Source organism: Perissodus microlepis, chromosome 4 (assembly GCF_051167445.1).
Source record: "Perissodus microlepis isolate ML-2025 ecotype Zambia chromosome 4, ASM5116744v1, whole genome shotgun sequence".
Classification (NCBI taxonomy): domain Eukaryota; kingdom Metazoa; phylum Chordata; class Actinopteri; order Cichliformes; family Cichlidae; genus Perissodus; species Perissodus microlepis.
The window spans coordinates 19,468,799-19,486,987 of NC_140464.1; the positions used below are offsets into that span (position 1 = coordinate 19,468,799).

The window sequence follows — 18,189 nt, forward strand, 5'->3', positions numbered from 1 at the left end:
ACAGCACTTGCTGACATGCTGCATGAGAGTTGCAGCAAATACTTAACTTTTCAGTAAGAAAGCATATTTGTCAAAATCTGTCCAAAAATAAAATGAACATAGATTTTCACACACCAGCTTACAAATTACATCCATGATGCATAACACAAAGAATCAGCTTTGGTATTTCAAAGTGTCAACTACCATGACTGGAGTTTCACAGGCAGTCACAGGGAAGGAAAGATGGGTGTTGGGTTTTAATGAGGTGCGATGTTCCTTTTTGGAAATGCGACTCCAAAGAACAGGGTACCTTCAAAGTTATGTGCTCTGCAAAAGCACTGAGAGCTGTGACATAGACAGAAATGTGATCTCTGGAGATGTGGGTCAGTGTTTCCCAAAAATAAAGCTTAAAAACATGTTTTAAAAAGCACTTATAAATGCTCTGCTGATTACACTAATTAATTAATAAATACATTTTAGCATACATAAATCTTCGGGAGGTATCTGAGCTGTGTTTGAGTAATATGAACCAAGTCTGTTTAGTAAGACAGTTATTTTAGAAGTAATTAGAAGACTGTTTCTACCTTGGAAGAGACACACAGTTTGATCCTGAGCTGTGCAGCAGCAGGTTTTTGGTGACCAGACACCCTGGCTTCATCCTGTAACCCTAACAGCTCGGCTATATCTACACACGCGATGTCCTGTGAGTAGTTAAATGAACATTTCTGCATAAACATAAAATCTAGTCAACTTTTTTATGCTTTGGAAAGATTTTTTTTGTTCTGGAGTAATGTATGCAATGTTCCCTGATCCAGACTTATAGCAGGGGCGTCAAACATAAATCCTGGGAGGCAGAGGTAGCCCAGCAAAGGCATAAATCTTTGGACTTTTAAATTTATTTTTACAAGTTTTACAGCTTTTCCTCCTGATACTTAGCTTCCCCTCAGTCATTCACACTACAGCGAAATAGTTAATCAACAGATAAACGATTAAATGACACAAAAGTTCCTTTTTTTCATTGTATACTAAATTTTGCTTAGAAAAAAGAAAAAAAAATCATCAATCAACTAAAACTTTATGTTTTATAAATATGGAAGAGTCTGGCCATTGAGCTACCAGAATGTTTTCTGTGTTTCAAACATTTATCATGCGGAAAAACTGAGACATGCTGTTGAAATTATATTTATTTATCTTATATTAGGACATCATAATTTATTGAATATGTAGTTAAATGTCTTTTCACTGACAGGAAGTGGAATTTCACTCATCCAGTCCACTTAAGTTTAAAGTGGTCTGTATGTGGGCCTCAATGTAAAATGAGTTCAGTTAACTTTATTTTTTTGCGTCATTTGTCCTCAAGGGGCAGTTTCCAGGTAACATTATAAGATCACTTTAGGTTTGGACACTGTGTGTAAGAACGTAAATAAAAACATAATGCAATGAAATCTCATAAAAACATTAGAAGTTTAAATGTTTAAGTGGGTAATTTTTAATTCGACGGTAATAACACGTCTCTAAAATGTTGTGACAGGACTGGGAAAATCGGCTGGAAAATTAAATGGTGGTAAAAAAAAATTCAGCAGTATGAGGAAGTTTGAGGATCATTAGGTTAAATTAGTGATTGGGTATAAAAAAGACTGTCTTGAGAGAGGCAGAGTTTCATTAAACTGCAAAAAAACCTACGTCTACAAATTATGGAACACTTTCAGAATAATGTGTCTCAATGTAAGATTATAGTGACTTTGAATATGTCATCATCAGTACAGTACATATCATGAAAATATTCAGAGAATCTGGAGAAATCTCTGTACATAAAGGACAAGGCTGAAAATCAATATTAGATGCTTTTGATTTCGAGAGCACTCTATAAAAAAAACAGGTTTGATTTTGTCATTGAAATCATGCAAAGAAGAGGCCATATGTGTACATGATGCAGAAACACTGCTGTCTTCTCTGAGCTGAGGCTCATTTAAAACAAACTGAGGCAAAGTGCAAAACGTTTCTGTGGTCAGACCAACCAAAATTTGAATTTCTTTTTTTGGGAAAACAGAGAATCTCTGCAATCTGTTTTTAATCACATTTTACACAATTTTCTTGCTTTTTAAAAAAAAATTAAAAAAAAATTGGGCTGTACTTTACATCAGTTAAATATAAGTAAATCTATACTGCTCTCCACTTGTTTTAATTTGTCTAAGGCCATCATTTTCTTTTTTTTCTGATTGATCAAACAATTTAATAAATCACTGATAAAATCAACAAATTCACTGATTATAAGTGACTAATAGTTTTAGTTCAGCTGTCATAACACAGCGAGACCCAAAAATAGATGATGTGCCGCTGTCACAAAAGGTAAGTCAGATAGACAAGGAGACACATAAGATCTAAGCAATATATAAGCAACAAATTATAGTAAGGTGTAAACACTGTGCTTTGGTGTACTGTTTAACAGATCATACAAGGAAACCATGCTTCCCTTTCCTCCTTTTATTACCAGAGATTATGTTAAATGATATTACCCTATTCTAAACTGTTTTTCTTCCTTTTGCAGGGTAATTATGATTTTAAAGTCCCCTTTTCTTCGTGAAAGCGTAAGATTGTGTACATTGTGTGAAATCCAGTCAGTGTTATTTTGTTTGTAGGAAAAATCAAAACAAGCACAGAAACACTGACTTTAGTTAATGCTTGTTTAAAAAATAAGAAAACAGAGATCCACATTATTTTTGACCAACCTTGTTTTACTTGAAAGCTCATTTATTTCAAGTCATAAAGCAGCTGTTTCGAATAAATATGAAGGTAATAAAAGTACAGTAGCATCTCTTCTCTTTCAGGAATGTATTTCCTCTGCTGGAAGGGTAAATGTTGCGTTATGTGGCCTATAATGTCAAATACAAGTGATCCAATACGCTCATGTGAGCTGTGTTTCAATAAAAATACAGTTTGTCTATAAGTTACAAAACCTCTGTGTAATGCACTGAATGCATGTGTAAAATGACCTGTGTTTGTTGCGCCCTCTAGTGTCCTGTTCTGATCATTCAACACACGAAAAGGTTATAATAAAACAGATTTCTGAAAAGCTCTGAAGTGCAGATGTCAGCTGGTCATCTTCTCTGGATCAGAATGACTCGAACAGCTTCATCCTTTCTTGGACAGAAAGGCCCTCCCTTAAACTCTGAGGAATGAAGAGATGCACAAAAATGATTTAAATAAGAAATCTTATCTGTTAAATGTCTCTTGTCATGATAGAGGGCAAAAGTTGTAGTCATGTGATAAAGAAAGTGCACCCCTATAAAAAACCTGACTACACCTCTTCATTTAACTACTTGAACCATCTTTAGCGGCAATAACTTGAAGTAATCAGTCTGCATGACTTTATCAGTCTCTCCCGTTGTTGTGGAGCAATTTTAGCCCACTCTTCTCTACAACATTGCCTCAGTTCATTGAGGTTTTTTGAGGGGGAGTATTTTTTATGCACAGCTTTTTCTTAATATGTCTCCACAGCTCTTTGGCCAAGTTGAGGTTTGGATCTCCTGCTGTGCCTCGGATCATTGTCCAGTTACGGGACCCAGTTTGAGCCAAACATTAGCTACCAGAGAGACGGCAGGTAGAATCAATGAGTGCAAGATGCCAAACTCCTCATCCCTCCTTCACCGTGCTGGCAGTTGGTATGAGGTGTTTACGATTATATGCTCTGTTTGGTTTTCTGGTGCTCTGCATTACGGCCAAACATCTCAATTTTGGTGTCCCAGAAGTCTTGTGGTTTGTTTAGATACATCTTTGCAAACCTAAGCTGAGCTGCCTGGAGTCCATGCTGGACATCTACTCCTGGGAAGATTGTGGCATTGTGCTATAACGCACCTGAATCCTGCAGACCAGCAAACTGAGATAAATTCTGATTACATGGAGTTTTTCACTCTTGCTGATGATCAATTAATCAAGTGCATTTGATTAGCAGCTTCTGACTGCTACTTACCTTCTTCATTTCTATGGAATTAATAAGAGGAATCTGTAAGTGCGCTTTTTTAAAGTGTTTGTAGACAAGATTGCAACAGTAGAATCTACTTTTTAAAGATTTTAAAAATGGATACTTTTGTTTTCTGGTCAAACTGAAGACGCATCAGCTCTTACCTTCGATCTGACCGCTCTTATTTGTCGCACGAGGGATGATTTCTTTGGAAAAGTAGCAGTGTTTGTCTTTCCCTCAGAGTCATCTGAGGGGGGGGAAAGAGGAGAGACAAAACAGTCTATACTTGAGTTTAACTTTATTACCCATGTGCTGATAAATGACATCAGGCTTCACACTGAGGCAGCACACTTTGTATGAATGTCACACACTTTAGATTATTTAATTTTATGGTGTTCACATTGTGAAACGTGTCTCACCGTGGCTCAGCCCTGCAGTGACTCTTCTTGGAGACCAGGTGGAGAACTTAAAATCTTCACCAAGCCTATTGATATGTTGATGGGGTTCACCTTGGCTGTTTGTATAGGGGGTCTTGAGCCTATTCTCAGCATATATTTTGTCCTGTGTGACACACACACACACACACACACTTCGGATTAGGTTATATATATTACTACATACAGGATATTAAGTTAAATTGTAAATTAAACGTGGTTGATGTGGATTACTTGTTTTTTTGTTTGTTTGTTTTTTGCTGTTATATTTATCCACTAATTCTAGTAAATAAGTAAATATAAAGCATGACATAAAAGTTGACATATAACAAACGTCTAGTCTAACAAAGTTTAAAAAAAAAATAATAAATTAAAATTACTACCATCTGAGCAATCTTCAACCCTTCTCTGAGAGAATGAGATTCCTGTCTGAGAAACTGAATTTCTGCCTCCCTCGCCCTCAGAATCACCTGTAACATAGATTAATCGTATCAACACACACACAGTCTATAATTTCCGTCTTACTTAACTATATAACTAACTATATTAAATATAAATGAGATGAGCAGATAAGGAACTGGACTATTGCTGTTGCTGATGCCTGTTTGGAATAATTAAACATACAGGAGCTGTATTTTTTGGACTCTGTTGTATGGACAGCAGGGAGCACTCCCTCTCTGTGCATCTCTCCTGAGATGCTGATATAAGCTCAGTGAAAAGCAGTCTGTCTACCTGTTTCTTTTTGAGTTCCTGGTTTTCTTTTTGGCACTGCATCATTGATTTTCTCTCATCTTGCAGTTCCTCTCTGAGCTGAGAGTTTTCCAGGCATTTCTCGGTGTGCTGAACCGACAGCATCTCCAGCTCCTTCTGCAATAACTGGATCTCCTTCCTTTGATGACAAAGCAAAGCACAGACGATGACGAACGGGAAAGCAAGCAGTTGTCTCTTCCTCCACGATCTGCGCTGGTTTATTAATTCATGAATCTTATTGCAAGTAAAGATTGTGTTTTAAAACAGCTATTATAAAAGAATGTGTATTTGTCATTTGCCATCTGTGTTTAATCGATTTCCAATGATGATCACTCTCGTTAATGTCATTTTTAATTAAAACTGCCATCCCAGTTCAGACTTTATTCTGGTGCAGCCTATTAAAGCCTTATCAAACTCAAAATAAGACAAAAGTATGTCTTTTGACAGATTATACTACCAAATATTCATGTAAACAACATTAATGGATCTGCACAGGAAGCCCCAAAGGGAAACTGAGAGATGAGTCATTCAACAAAAAGCCTTATATGTGCGTTTGTATATACCGTACATGCGTTTTAGTCAGTCTGTCTCATGACAGAGGGGTTGGCAAACATTTTGAAACAACCACACGTCACTCACTCGTATTCGCCGTGGAGCTGCGTGACGTCATCACTTTCCATGATGCGCTGGGACTGTCTGCTTTTCTCTAGCTCCAGTTTGTGAGCTCTCCTCATTGCCACAATAGCTGTCGAGAAGCAGAACTTACTTTCAGTACTGCCTTGGTGAAATTATTCACATCAGGCATAACTCTAATATAACATTCTTACAACTAATTAATCAAATTACTGAACGAATGCCCCGTGAAGAGTAACTGCACAGTGATTTTCCCACAAATGTCCCTGTATTAAACACAACTTAGCAATAAAAATGTTTTGACAACAGTGCATTTATGTTTTCTTGCTTGCCTGCCATTGTCGCAGCTGTCTCCTCCTGCAGGAGCTGCTCTTTCTCCTTCAGAAGTTCAGCCACCTCCTTCTGATGCTGCTGCTGCAAGTCTTCTATCAGATCCCTGTGCATTTCCTCCACAGCAGTCAACTCCTGTTCACAGGAAGCCTATAATGATATTTAAAGGTAGTTGTTGTGCGATATGAGTGGCTCTGTGGTGTCACGGTTTTCACATTTAGGTTCAATTTTAGGAGGATACCCAAATCCATCGGGTGGTGTGTCAGGAGGGGGAGGTAGCTGCTGCGACGACCTTTGTGAATAAGAGAGCAGCCAAAAATAACTTTTGTGCTTGGTATAGTCTATATACACTCAAAACGGCTTTCTTAAACATAACAATGAGTTAACTGTACTCAAATGGCCTCCACAATCGCCACATTGCAATCCAGCAGAGCACCTTTGGGATTTGGTGAAGCAGGAGATTCGTGTCATGGATGTAAAGCCGACAAATCTGCAGGAAATGTGTGATGCTATCACATCAATAGGGACTAAATTTACATCACTGTGAATCTGTGCCATGATATAAGGCAGGTCTGAAGGCAAAAGCATGCCCAACTCTGTACCAGCCTGGGGTACTAACAAAGTGGCTGATTATTATATATGTAAATAGTAGAGAAATCTACACCAGCAGCCATAACACTGAAACCAGCAACAGATAAAATCAGTATCATGTATTTATTTAGAATTCAATGTTCTGCTGGGAAATCATGGATCCTGCGGTTGATATATTCATTCACTAGCTGGGACCACATCCTCATTTAGATTTAACAGCATTTCTAATAGGTAATGGCAGATGGAATAAGCATGAATTGAGGCTCTGGCTATATTTTTAAAAATACATACTTCAAGACAAATTATCTCACGTGATGCAAAGTCTTGGTTACCTGAATGTTTTCCAGATCTTTCTTGTAATTCATTTGGATCCCAAAGTCCTCCTCTGTTTCCCGCTCCATCACACTCTGCTCTGGTAGACAAGATGTATTTGGGATGAAAAGAGTTGCCTCTGTGCGGGATTTGCTCTGTTTCTCTCTGGAAACACAGGACTTGGTGTAGTAGCCATGTAAGTGCTTCATCTCCTCTTCATGGATCTGCTGCAGTTCCTTTATCTTCTCCTGAAACTCGCCTTCCAGTTTTTCCACTCGTTCTGCATGATAATCCTCAATCTTCTGTATGTCTTCTAGGAGTTTCTGGTTCCCGGTCTCTACTGATATTATCTTCTTTTCAGCCAGCTCCAGTTCTTTTCTCAGCGCGCCGTTGTCTTCTTGAAGCTGGCATATTGTGTCATTTAAGGCCTCCTGCTCCTCTATTACATCGTTGCGCTGCTCTTCCAGTTTGTTCACATTAATTTGAAACTCCTGCTTTAAATCCATGTACATCCGCTCTGACAGATAAATTAACTTTGCCTGATCCAGCATACATTTTAAGTCAAAGGCAGCAGCTTCCTTCCCTCTATGCTCCATGCCATCACCACCGACAGGTCTGCTGTCACCAGAGTTCACCAGGCAGAGCTGGTGTAAAAATGTAGCCCTTCTCTGCAGCCGGGATATTAGTCTCTCTAACCAGTCTGGCTTTTTCTTTTCCTCCACTTTTTTGTCATCTGATTGGTCCTCTTCTTCTGGTTCTTCCAAGCCCCTGGCATCTTCCTGCAGTCTCTCCTCATAAGAAGCCAACTCCGAGGGACTGATATCTGCCAGACCCGTCATTTGATCCTCAGCGTCTTTGCTGTTTACTGGAGTCACACCCTCGTACTGTTGATGAATTTTTAAGGCAGCATAAATTAGCTCCTCTTCAGCACAAACTGTACAGATTAAACTTTCTAAAAGTTCATCGCTGTCACACCCTGTTCTCTCAGATCGCATCCTTTCTTGTGCTTTTAACGCTATTCTTCGAGCGACTATGTTTTTGTACCTTTGTGCCACATCCCCCTCATCGTTTCTTGATATTGAGGTTATCTGACCATGTTGGCTCTGAAGGACAGACACGATTTTTTCTACTACGAATATTTCCCTCATTAAGCACCTCTCAACACTTCCCCCCTCATCCAAAGAGGACCAAGTATTAGTCGGTTTACTCATGTTACTCTTAGCCCCGGCTGATTTCTCTTCATTGAGGATCTTGCCCTCTCCTTTGCTGACATTATATGATTCATGCTGGTGTTTCACTGCATCTTTCTCTCCTTGCTGAAGACAGGCAGCGACCGTAGCCAGCTGTTTCTCCAAGTCTGGGATATCGAGGGGACTAGCTTGAAGTCTCTCTCTGCAGGCCTGTATGATGTTCTGAGCCACCTGAAACCTGCCGACTAGCATCCTGCAGCGATTCTCTGTCTCTTGGGCAAAGCGCTGGCTCTTCTTGGCCTGATTGTGAAGAAGTAGACTGAGGTGCTGGGTAGTCGCTCGACTCTGGGTCAGCTGGGAGCAAAGCTGGGGGTCCCGGCAGCTGATGTGACTCTGGTGTTCCTCCAGCCTTTGTGTGATGTCTCTTAACTTCTCCTCCGTTACATACAGCTTTGTTTCAAGCAGCTGGATTACAGACATAAAGCGCTCTGGGTCATCTCCTGCAGTGATGAGGTACTGATATGATTCATCCAGTGATTGTGTGCCATTTTCTGCAGGTTCTTTAGAATTCATCAGGCTGACATCTGCGATATTGGACCTGTTAGACAACTGGTAACTGTCTATATCCTTTTCCACAGTGATATGCTGTGTTGCTTGCTGTTGCCTCTTGTTATGCTGAATAGTCTCTGCTGAGTTATCCTGCAGCTGAGAAGAGGCACAGGTGCATGCTCTCAGCACCTCATTCAGTTTCACTTCCGTCTCCTCCAAGCTGTTACCCAAGACTTCCATCTTTAGCAAAACTTCACTCAGCTCTTGCTCCTTCCTATCAAGTTGTCTCTCATATCCTTCTCTTATGTCCTGCGTATCAGACTCCCTTTGCTGCAGTTTTCCCAGTGCCACCTGCAGTTCCTCACAGACTCTCTCATACGTGTGCTCCAGGTTGTAGTAGTGTGTTTCTTCTGTTTTCAAGCGCTCCTGCAGCTTGCCCACCTCCCTGTCTGCCTCTGCTAACTGATCCTGCAGCTCAAGGCAGCGACGATCGAGTTGCTCCCTTTCCTCCTGGAGTTGCTGTATGGCAGATATTGTACGTGCCAGCTCTTCCTGAAGCTGCCGTTGTGCCACCTCGATTTCTCTCGTCCACGTCTGGGTCTTAGTGAGACTCTCCACCTGCTGCTCAGACCTGTTCAGTTTCTCCTGGAGGTCTTGTGAATGCTGCTCAGCCTGCGCCAGGCTTGCCATCAAGCTCCGTCGCTCCCTCTCCTGACTTGCTTGAAGAAGCATGAGGTGCTTCTGTAGCCGAGCATCTTTTTGAGCCTGAGTCTCTTCATAGTTATGAAGCTTTGCTGACACCTCATCAAGATTTTTCCGCAGCTTCTCAGCCTCCAGCTGAAGGTTTTGGTAGCTATCTAATTCCTGCTGAAGCTGTGTCAAGCGAGACTCGGACTCCCTCCTCTGCTCCTCGCTGATGTTCAGCTGGGACTTCAGCGAGGCCACACAACGCTCCCACTCCACCTGCCGCTCCTCAAACCTCTGGCGATCTTGCTCGATATGGGCTTGTGCGAGTGCAGTGGCGTCACCTGTAACCAGCAGCTGAGCTTGCTGGGCTAAGAGATCTACTCTTCGCCGTAGTTCTGCCTCTCTGGCTTCCTCCTGACTTCTCTTTTGTGCTTCCAGCTCAAAGCGAAGGTCCTGATTTATCTTCTGCAGTCGCTGTAGAGCCAAAGATTGCTGTGAAGACGAGTTGGTGTTCTTCTACAAGACAAAAAGTTTTGATTAGGAGAAAACTTTACATTATATTATATTATACTTCCTGATGGCTTAAAAGAAAAGTTAACATTTCATGGATGGAATCTGCGGCTTTAAAGTATTTTAACTTGGAAATTTGCTCAACATTTAAGGATGCACCGGAATATGAACTGAATATCACTATTAGCCAACAATGCCCTTGCTAATTGATACTATCATGGCATTTATCCGTGTTCATGGCTGATGGTTAACTGCTAAACTTCCCTGGTTTTGTTCCAACAAAGAGGGACATCACTATTTATTTAGTTATTTATTATTTGTTTATTTATTTTAATTTAATCTTTACTTAACTTAAACTTTTTTTTTTTTCAAAGGAGACCTGCCAAAGAATCCACACCAGTATGAAAGGAAGTCAACAAGTAAAAAGCTACTTTCGGCTGTTGCATTATTCATGAACAGTCAGCACAGCACACAGCTCAGCACGTTTGGATTGACATATTTTACAGAACAAGCTGCCTGCATGTAAATTATTTGACTGTAATCAAGCACATTTAAAAAAGCAGCTTGTACATGTGTTTTCTTAACAGATACATTAAGACAGGCCCTATTTCAAACTCAGCCTAACCTTCCCTTTTTTTCAAGTGCTCAATATGCTCTCTGAAGGAAAGTCTGCCATCGGACTAGATATATGTCACGGTCCCTGAGTCAGATTTTGAGTTTTGTTCTGGACTTCTGGACTTGCATTTTTGAAAGTGTAATATAACGATGTCTGTCTGAATATGTTGTTTTCTAGGTTATGATAAGTTTTGTGTTTGAGCTTCAGTCTGCTGTTTATGTTCTTTGTTCTAGTTTCTGTGAGTTTAGTTTCATCTTTTGTGCTTCCCTTCAATATCCTGTAACCCAGTTGTGTCCCGGGTCATGTACCCATGTCTGTCTCCATTCTCCCTCTTTCTTTGTGTGTGTGTGTGGGAGCATGCATGTGTGTGTGTGTTCTGGCCTTTCCGCATTGTTGGGACCAGAGGCAATTCCCGCCTTCAGGCTCGCACACCTGGTGACAATCACGCACCTGCTCTGATGAGCTTCTTTGGGCAGCTTCATAAGGAAGCAGCAGTGGGTTAGTCTTGCTGGGTTGTTGCCTTGAAAGCAGGCAGTGAAGCTCTACTCTTGCTCTTGTTACAGTTTGGAATTATTGTTATATTCAACAGTCTATCCCTGTGCACGGAGTCAGCTGTGGTGAGCTGACTCTCGTGTGGATTCTGGGAGAAAATTGATATCATCTAGATTTAAATAGAAGACTTAAGGAGTCTCATGCATTATACCTGTGTGCCAAAGCAATCCCTTGAATAGATCTCTTTCTCTCTTTGCAGCTCGTCCTGCAGATTCCTGTTTAACTGCTGGAGTCGAGACAGTTCCCTCTGAGTTTGTTCCAGCTGATAAAAAAAGAGTAATAAACTGGATGTGTTTATTTATTCGACTGATTCATTTGATTTTTCTTTAGTAGATTAAAGATATCTGTATTGATGTTTCCTAAAAATGCAGACCAAAGATCAGACTTTTGTACCTATATAAGTTGGACTCTGCTTTTTGGTTTGATGCATAAGAAAATATATCATGTGTGTTCTTGTTATTGTGGTGGAAATGCAAATACAATCTCACCTCTTTGACAAGTTGCCCAGTTTGCTGCTCACATGCCAGAGTTTCCTCAACTTTTGTGCAATCACAGGTGCTGTTTACCTGCTGGTCTTCCCTCTGGAGACTCTGTTTAGTCTGATGTTCACTTGCAGTCTGCATGTTCAAACTGTCATTCACCACATCCTTTGGCAGCACCACTGAGCTGAGACTTTGGCATTCTTCCCACCCTTTGCACAGAAGAGCACGTGTTGTTTTTTTGTTTTTTTTAAAGTATATATATAATATGTTAACATATATTCTGTTAGATTCATATTTATGGCATGTGTCAGTATAACTAGATATAATTTTAGATTTCACAGCAGATCATTGAATAAGTTACCTAAGTCTGAGTTCGTTTAATGGCTCACCAGTTAGTGTGGTTCCACTAAGAAACGAGCATTGGTGAGCAGCTGTGCCCTCCTCCTCCACCTGGGATGAAGAATCGGTAGGAGCTGGAGCACCAGGTGAGCCAGGGAGAAGAGACAATGAAGCGTTTCCATTGACTGAGCTCTGCACTCTTTCTACCTGCACTTTAGAGTCCTCTTTTTCCTGCTGCTGATGTGAAACTTCTCTCTGGTTGCTGATTCCATGTTCTTGCAGCTGCTGAGTCTCCGGCTCTGAACGAGAGCTGTGAGTACAATTTAAGTAAATTCATCTACTAAGCTTGCTTATAAGTATTTAGACTATCATAAACCTTCCAAAAATCATCCCATACCCACTAGAATATATATTAATATAATGCAGCACTACAATGATGCAGCACTTATCTTTTAAAAAAGTCTACCTTGTGTTGTCATGTGTAAAACTGGGCCGCACGTTCTTGAACACTGCGTGGACCCAGTTCCGTTTCATCCCAGCAGTCATTGCACACAACGTGTACACCCCGTCTGTGGTCTGTGAAAGTGGACACAGTTTTTATCACCGAACCTTTAAGGATTTTTTGGCTTAAAACGGTTTCCCACTGCAGTGACACCAGTATCTTTACTTAAAATGTTGCATGATTTTTCTAGAAAACTTACAGGGCTGTGATAAATTTGGGTTTTTGCATATTTGTCACACTTTAATGTTTAATATCAAACAAGTTTTCCTCGAAATAAAAGATCATCACTTAAAAACTGCATTTCATATTTCCCCGACTTATCTTTGACTAATATAAAAATTTGTTTAATGATCTGAAACATAAAAGTATTACAAATGTATAAAAAAAATCAAGAAGGAAGCAAATAACAAGCTGGATTCTTGCTACCCAGCCCATGCACTAATGCCTGATGCGCAGATGCTTGCCCTTTATTGTCAGTTTTGTTTTATGCAGTAACTGCTCATTTAAATGGTAAATGGCCCAAAGACACAACGACCGAGACTGTCGGAGCCGGGGCTCGAACCAGCAACCTTCCGATTACAAGACGAACTGCCAACTCTTGAGCCACGATCGCCCACATTTAAGGGCAGTAATAGGAGTTGTAGTGTAATAAAGGTGTGGTCCTTTCTCAAAAATAGCGAATAGTACAAAGCCAATGACAGATGCCTGTGGCACAGATTTAATAACCTGAATAACTCCAGGCAGGACCATTCCTACTGTCTAAATATATAAATATGAATATTTAAATTCTTGGGTTTGCCTTTATGTGGAGTGATTTTCAACCCACTATCATAAGACATTTACAGAATGGTCTGTAGCTCATCAGCATGAGCGTGTTAAGATTTAAACAGAAAACTGTCATATATACATAAATAAGATCTTAAAATTAACAGTACCAGTTTCTTTGCTTTGATGCAGTGATGGTGTTGTGCACTGGTGGAAACCAAAGAGGAGGAAGGCTCTGCTAGCTGCGGGGAGCTGCTTGTTTTCATTCTGTCAGCATTATTTCCATGGCATGGCTCTTTGCTACCTCTGATTAAAAACATAAAAGCAGACGGACAAAACAGGAACATACTGACTGCAGACCATATGTAACATTTATTTTTCATTAGAAAAACAGCAGCATTTCAGAGAAGAAGCGTTTTAAACAAATTTAACCAAACCTGATTTTCTCCAAAGAGGAAGACAACCGACTAGAGTTCAGAGTCTTCTTCCCAGAGGCTTGTCCTTTCTTAGCTTGTGACTTCCCTAATGCACTGTCTGACTCTGACATAAAGGCAGCAGTGAAGATAAAAAACAATCTGTGAGTCTTTTTCAGTGTATTTATCATTATTTTCTTTCTAAATCAGCAACTTCTTCATCTTTAGATTAAGAGAACTATTTAGGAAGTTAGACTTAATGGATAGTCTGAATATTTATTTTAAAACTAGAAAACTAGACACAAAGATGAAACATGCGTGGAGTTACCTTCTCCGGCAGATTTCTGGTCGAGCCTGTTGAGAGAGCGGCTGCTTCTCATGAAGGGAACAGCAGAGAGGGAGGTGGTGTGGAGGGATGAAAAGCTTCGGCTGCTGCAGAGGCGGGGACCTGCTCTGGCTGTGTGGGATGCTTGTCTGGCAACCGGGTGGCCAGCAGAGCCCGGGTGGCTGAGGCTGCCTCTTTTCAAACTCCCGCCAACTTTACTAACAGCTGCAGTCAAGTTGCTGCCTCTGCCCAGGCTGCTGCTCCGTCCGCTGCTGACACCGGCTTTAGACACACTGCTGCCGGCCTGCTTCCCTCCAGGTGCTGGTAGTGATGTGAGGTCCTACGTAAGTGATAGAGAGAGAAAACGGAGCCTCAGTGGTTGTGTGAGGAGAACTCAATCACAAAATGATGAGGTTCTGCATGTTTTTCACTTATATCTCATGTTCACCCTCCCATCCTAACTTCCCGTCTTTGACACACACAATGAAGAGCACCATTTAATCCTGATCGGAGCTCTTAATTTGCTTAAGAACCATCTGACGACACTGCAACCATGAACACACACACACACACACACACAAGCTGTAAACTTAATCACACTTGAGCGCTTGTGCACACTCGGAGAGCCAGCAAATCTATTCCAGTCTCGGTAGATGCACCCTCACTAACTGCAGAGGTAATGAATCTGCGGCTGGATCTCACGACAGAGAAATCAATTAGAAGATGCTCGACTAAGTCCTGACTTGGCGATATGTGCAGGTTTTAACTGCACCATGTTGATCTTTAGCCATTAATGGCTACGTAAATCAAAATCAAATGCGTGAAAATCTCACAAAAAACAAAAAACATGCACTCAGTCTGAGGGAACTGTCCGTGGTTACACAGCCTGAGACTAAAGAAAGGGGTGCTGTTTCAACTGTAATGTGTATCTGCCGCAGATGATCAATACAAATCATAAAAGTAAATACTTGTTTTGTTTTGTTTGTGAGCATAACACAGCACATTCTTTCACTAAAAGCTTGGCAGTGCAGTTTAATGTCAAACTCATTTTACATTGTGGCCCACATACAGCCCACACCTCCCAGTGAAACACCCCTTTCCATCAGTGTAAAGTAGTTAAACTTCACATTTAATCCCCGAGTTATCTAAATAGAACAAAAAAGAGGTGCACTTGCAACAGAACGGCTCGTTTTTTTACATGATAAAGAAATGTTGCTGTAGTTAATGAAATACATCTGTTAGCACGACTCTTTAGGCTTAAATTGTAAGAAATAAATGTTAAAATTACAGAAAACATTCTGCTAGCTTGTTGTCAAGACAACCCTGTAATTTTAAAACAAAACATTTTGGTAATTCACAGAAAATTTCTTATTAGATTTATTTATTTTACTGTGAACACATTTAAACAAAAATTCTATTGTAGATTGTGGAAAAAACAGGAACTTTTCTGCAATTTCATTGTTTAGCTATTACCTAATTACTTTGGTGTAGTGTAAATGGCTGTGGGGGAGTCTTTATCGGTAAGACAGGTTGTAAAATTCATGGATATACAGTTAAAAGTCCCAAATTTATGTGCTCCTTTACATTTTCCAAAAACATCCAGTGGACTGGATTCGAGTATTTGCCGGGATACTTCTAGCCTCCAGGCCTAAGGCTTGCTACCCCTGATCTAAGGTATGTTAGGAAGGGTTTAAAAAGGATGAGACCAGTGTCCTGTCAAACCTAAATTACAATATTTAGATGTTTGAAAATAACTTGTTGGATTATAATCTGTAAACATATTTTAACATATAATAATCCCCGTAATTACATCTATAAAAGCAACACTAAATGATCTTACTGAGAGTTTTAAACCTGTCCATTAGCACTTACCTTTCCCCCTTTCTTCTGTGTGGGATTGTTGGTCTTAGTGTTCATCGGGGTCTCCTGCCACCTGCGATAGATAAGATTAAGGCAGCTTCACATAAATCCTGGCAACAGACAACCTGCACTTTCCCGAAACACTTATTTAATGTTATTGTTTTATTTGGTTACAAAGATAAAGATACTACCTTTCTTTTTCATATTACTAGTTTCACAACAGCTGCATTGATATTATATTTTACTTATAAGAGAGCTTGTGAAATAAACCCAACAGCACACAGCCAGTGATGACTGCTGTTGGTCAAAATGATAACCTGTGCAGGTACTTTTATTCATGAAAACATAACGATGAGGCTCACATGCCAAGTAAACAGCAAACATCAAACTAGGTTTGATTCATGAAAGACTATGAGGTTAACAAGCATAACGATGTAACAATCTGCTAAGGTTTTTACTTTAACTGAGAAAAAAAGCCAAAAATTAGAAGAACTGTTGTATAAGGTACATTTAGTTTATACCTGTCTTCATATCGACTTGTTTTAATGTAATAAATAAGTAAATAGGTACCTACCTTGGCTTCTTGGACATCATTTTCAGTCATCCAAGGTTAACACCCTGACAGAGACTAACTAAACGCAAGAACTTTTGGCTCACATTGTGATCTGTCTGGTAGATGTGAGCTCTGTTTTACTCTGGCAAGATCACGAGAGAGAGAGAGAGAAAGAGAGAGAGCAAATCACATACAGGTCTGTACCAGAGTCCCAGAGAAACACATCACATGCACACGCACACGTAATCCCACAGCGAGTTGGCAAACTCCATTAGAGTTTTGCAGGATTAGGTCAACAGCTTAACTGGATTACTACACAGTAATTTTAGTGAAGTTAATGTATTGACTTACATTGTCCTTATAGCCTACTCCTGATGTCTGTCAAGTATTCCTCTCACATGGGCACAAGGGTATAGTGGAGAAAAACACACAAGCTCAGTTTGTGTCCTGGGTTATCGTCCGCTGACTGTACGCTTGATGTGCTGAAGACGCGCCTGCCACTGCGAATCCCTGAGCTGTGACCTGACCTGAGCTATCAAGAGCAATTTCTCAGACACAAACACTTGTCTGGATAAAATCCCTTCTTGTGTGCAAATGTGCCATTTCCCTCTTAAAGACAAATTCTATATCTGTTAATAAACATATTTTAAAATATCACACCATGAAATGAAAGCTAAAGTGCCATAAATTAGTCGTACTGGGGGAAAGGTGTAACTGTGATACATCTGTGAAGGTTCTCAGTCATCCAGGTCATCGTAGTCAAAGGAGCTTGCAAAGAAGAAGAAGAGCCACCTCCACAGGACAAGACTCAGCAGTCCATCTGCATCTTAAGGATAAAGGACACTCTTTCGAGGATGCCAATGTTCACATTTTGGACAGAGAGGACAGATGGTTTGAAAGAGGAGTGAAAGAAGCCATCTATGTCCACTGTGAGCGACCATCTTTGAACAGAGGCGGGGGTTTACGACACCAACTCTCTGCCATCTATAATCCAGTTTTGAGATCCCTTCCCAGACGCCTTAACGCCCACTCACATCCTGGGCCATCTGACCTCAGGAATTCGCATGATAAGGTGGGGCCAGGTTTCACAATGAACACACCCGAAACTCTGGCTGATTGGGACCCACACCCAGTTTCACACCTTGGCTCAGGCGATTAGAGGATCATCAGGGGGTCCTTTTGTCCCTCTGTGGGGGGATACTCCCACTAGGTTTATATCTGGGACTCTCCACCATTTGACCTTAGAACTGAAGAAGCTTCTCGGATGAGAGGTGAAACGTCTTCAAGTAACTTAAAGAAGTCCAGACGCTTTTCTTTGCAAGCTCCTTTGACTAACTGTGATACAGTTATAATAATAATATCTTTATTTGTACGGCACTTTTTTAAAAACAGCTCGCGCTTCACAGTTTGCATAAAATCACACATTTAGGATGAGTGTACAGATTGTGAAACACAAGCTCTTGCATTAATTCCTACATGCACACTTTAGAGTTTCAGCAGCTGTTTAACACAAATCACAGATGCAGCTGACCTGAGAAAGGCTGTTCCAATCAAGTTTAGGAGCTACAACCACAACAGTATAATATATATAGAATAGAATAGAATTCAACTTTATTGTCATTGCACATGCACAGGTACAGGGCAACGAAATGCAGTTTGCATCCATCCAGAAGTGCTTTAGTGATATAGATATATTACAATATATATTAGCAATAATATAGATATGTAAGTATATTACAGAAATGGGTCTATTATGGTATGTTATAATGTACACTGTATGAAGTATGTTGTGAATATTCTATAACTATAGGTATGTACAGGCTGTAGTGAGTACAAGCTATGTACAGGCTATGAAC

At 40.3% G+C, this 18,189-nt stretch overlaps 1 protein-coding gene across 2 annotated transcripts; it reads right to left on the bottom strand.

The window, feature by feature from the left end:
- Positions 1–2,720: 2,720 nt before the first annotated feature.
- Positions 2,721–16,437, bottom strand: LOC146388813 (uncharacterized). 2 transcript variants are annotated; one of them, XM_084926327.1, is made up of 17 exons: positions 16,355–16,437; positions 15,793–15,853; positions 13,924–14,260; positions 13,620–13,722; positions 13,353–13,488; positions 12,382–12,491; positions 11,972–12,225; positions 11,583–11,812; positions 11,246–11,356; positions 7,011–9,932; positions 6,090–6,237; positions 5,764–5,869; positions 5,107–5,263; positions 4,758–4,844; positions 4,360–4,501; positions 4,105–4,187; positions 2,721–3,148 (listed from the first exon to the last, which is right to left on the bottom strand). In XM_084926327.1, the coding sequence occupies exons 1-17, from the start codon at positions 16,372–16,374 to the stop codon at positions 3,092–3,094; spliced, it is 5,064 nt and encodes a 1,687-aa protein (XP_084782453.1). In that variant the 5' UTR covers positions 16,375–16,437; the 3' UTR covers positions 2,721–3,091. The 2 variants fall into 2 exon arrangements, with proteins under 2 accessions (XP_084782453.1, XP_084782451.1); XM_084926325.1 differs by having other exon boundaries at positions 11,583–11,785; positions 11,966–12,225.
- Between the last annotated feature and the right edge of the window lie 1,752 nt (positions 16,438–18,189).

What these genes read in the sequence shown, in the direction of transcription:
- LOC146388813 (XM_084926327.1), bottom strand. Translation starts at nt 16,374, where the DNA reads ATGATGTCCAAGAAGCCAAG. An exon ending in GGGATTGCTTTGGCACACAG is followed by an intron (nt 9,933 to 11,245) that starts GTATAATGCATG and finishes TTTGTCTTGTAG; the next exon opens with AAGAACACCAACTCGTCTTC. An exon ending in CAGCTCCACGGCGAATACGA is followed by an intron (nt 5,264 to 5,763) that starts GTGAGTGACGTG and finishes TTGTCATCAAAG; the next exon opens with GAAGGAGATCCAGTTATTGC.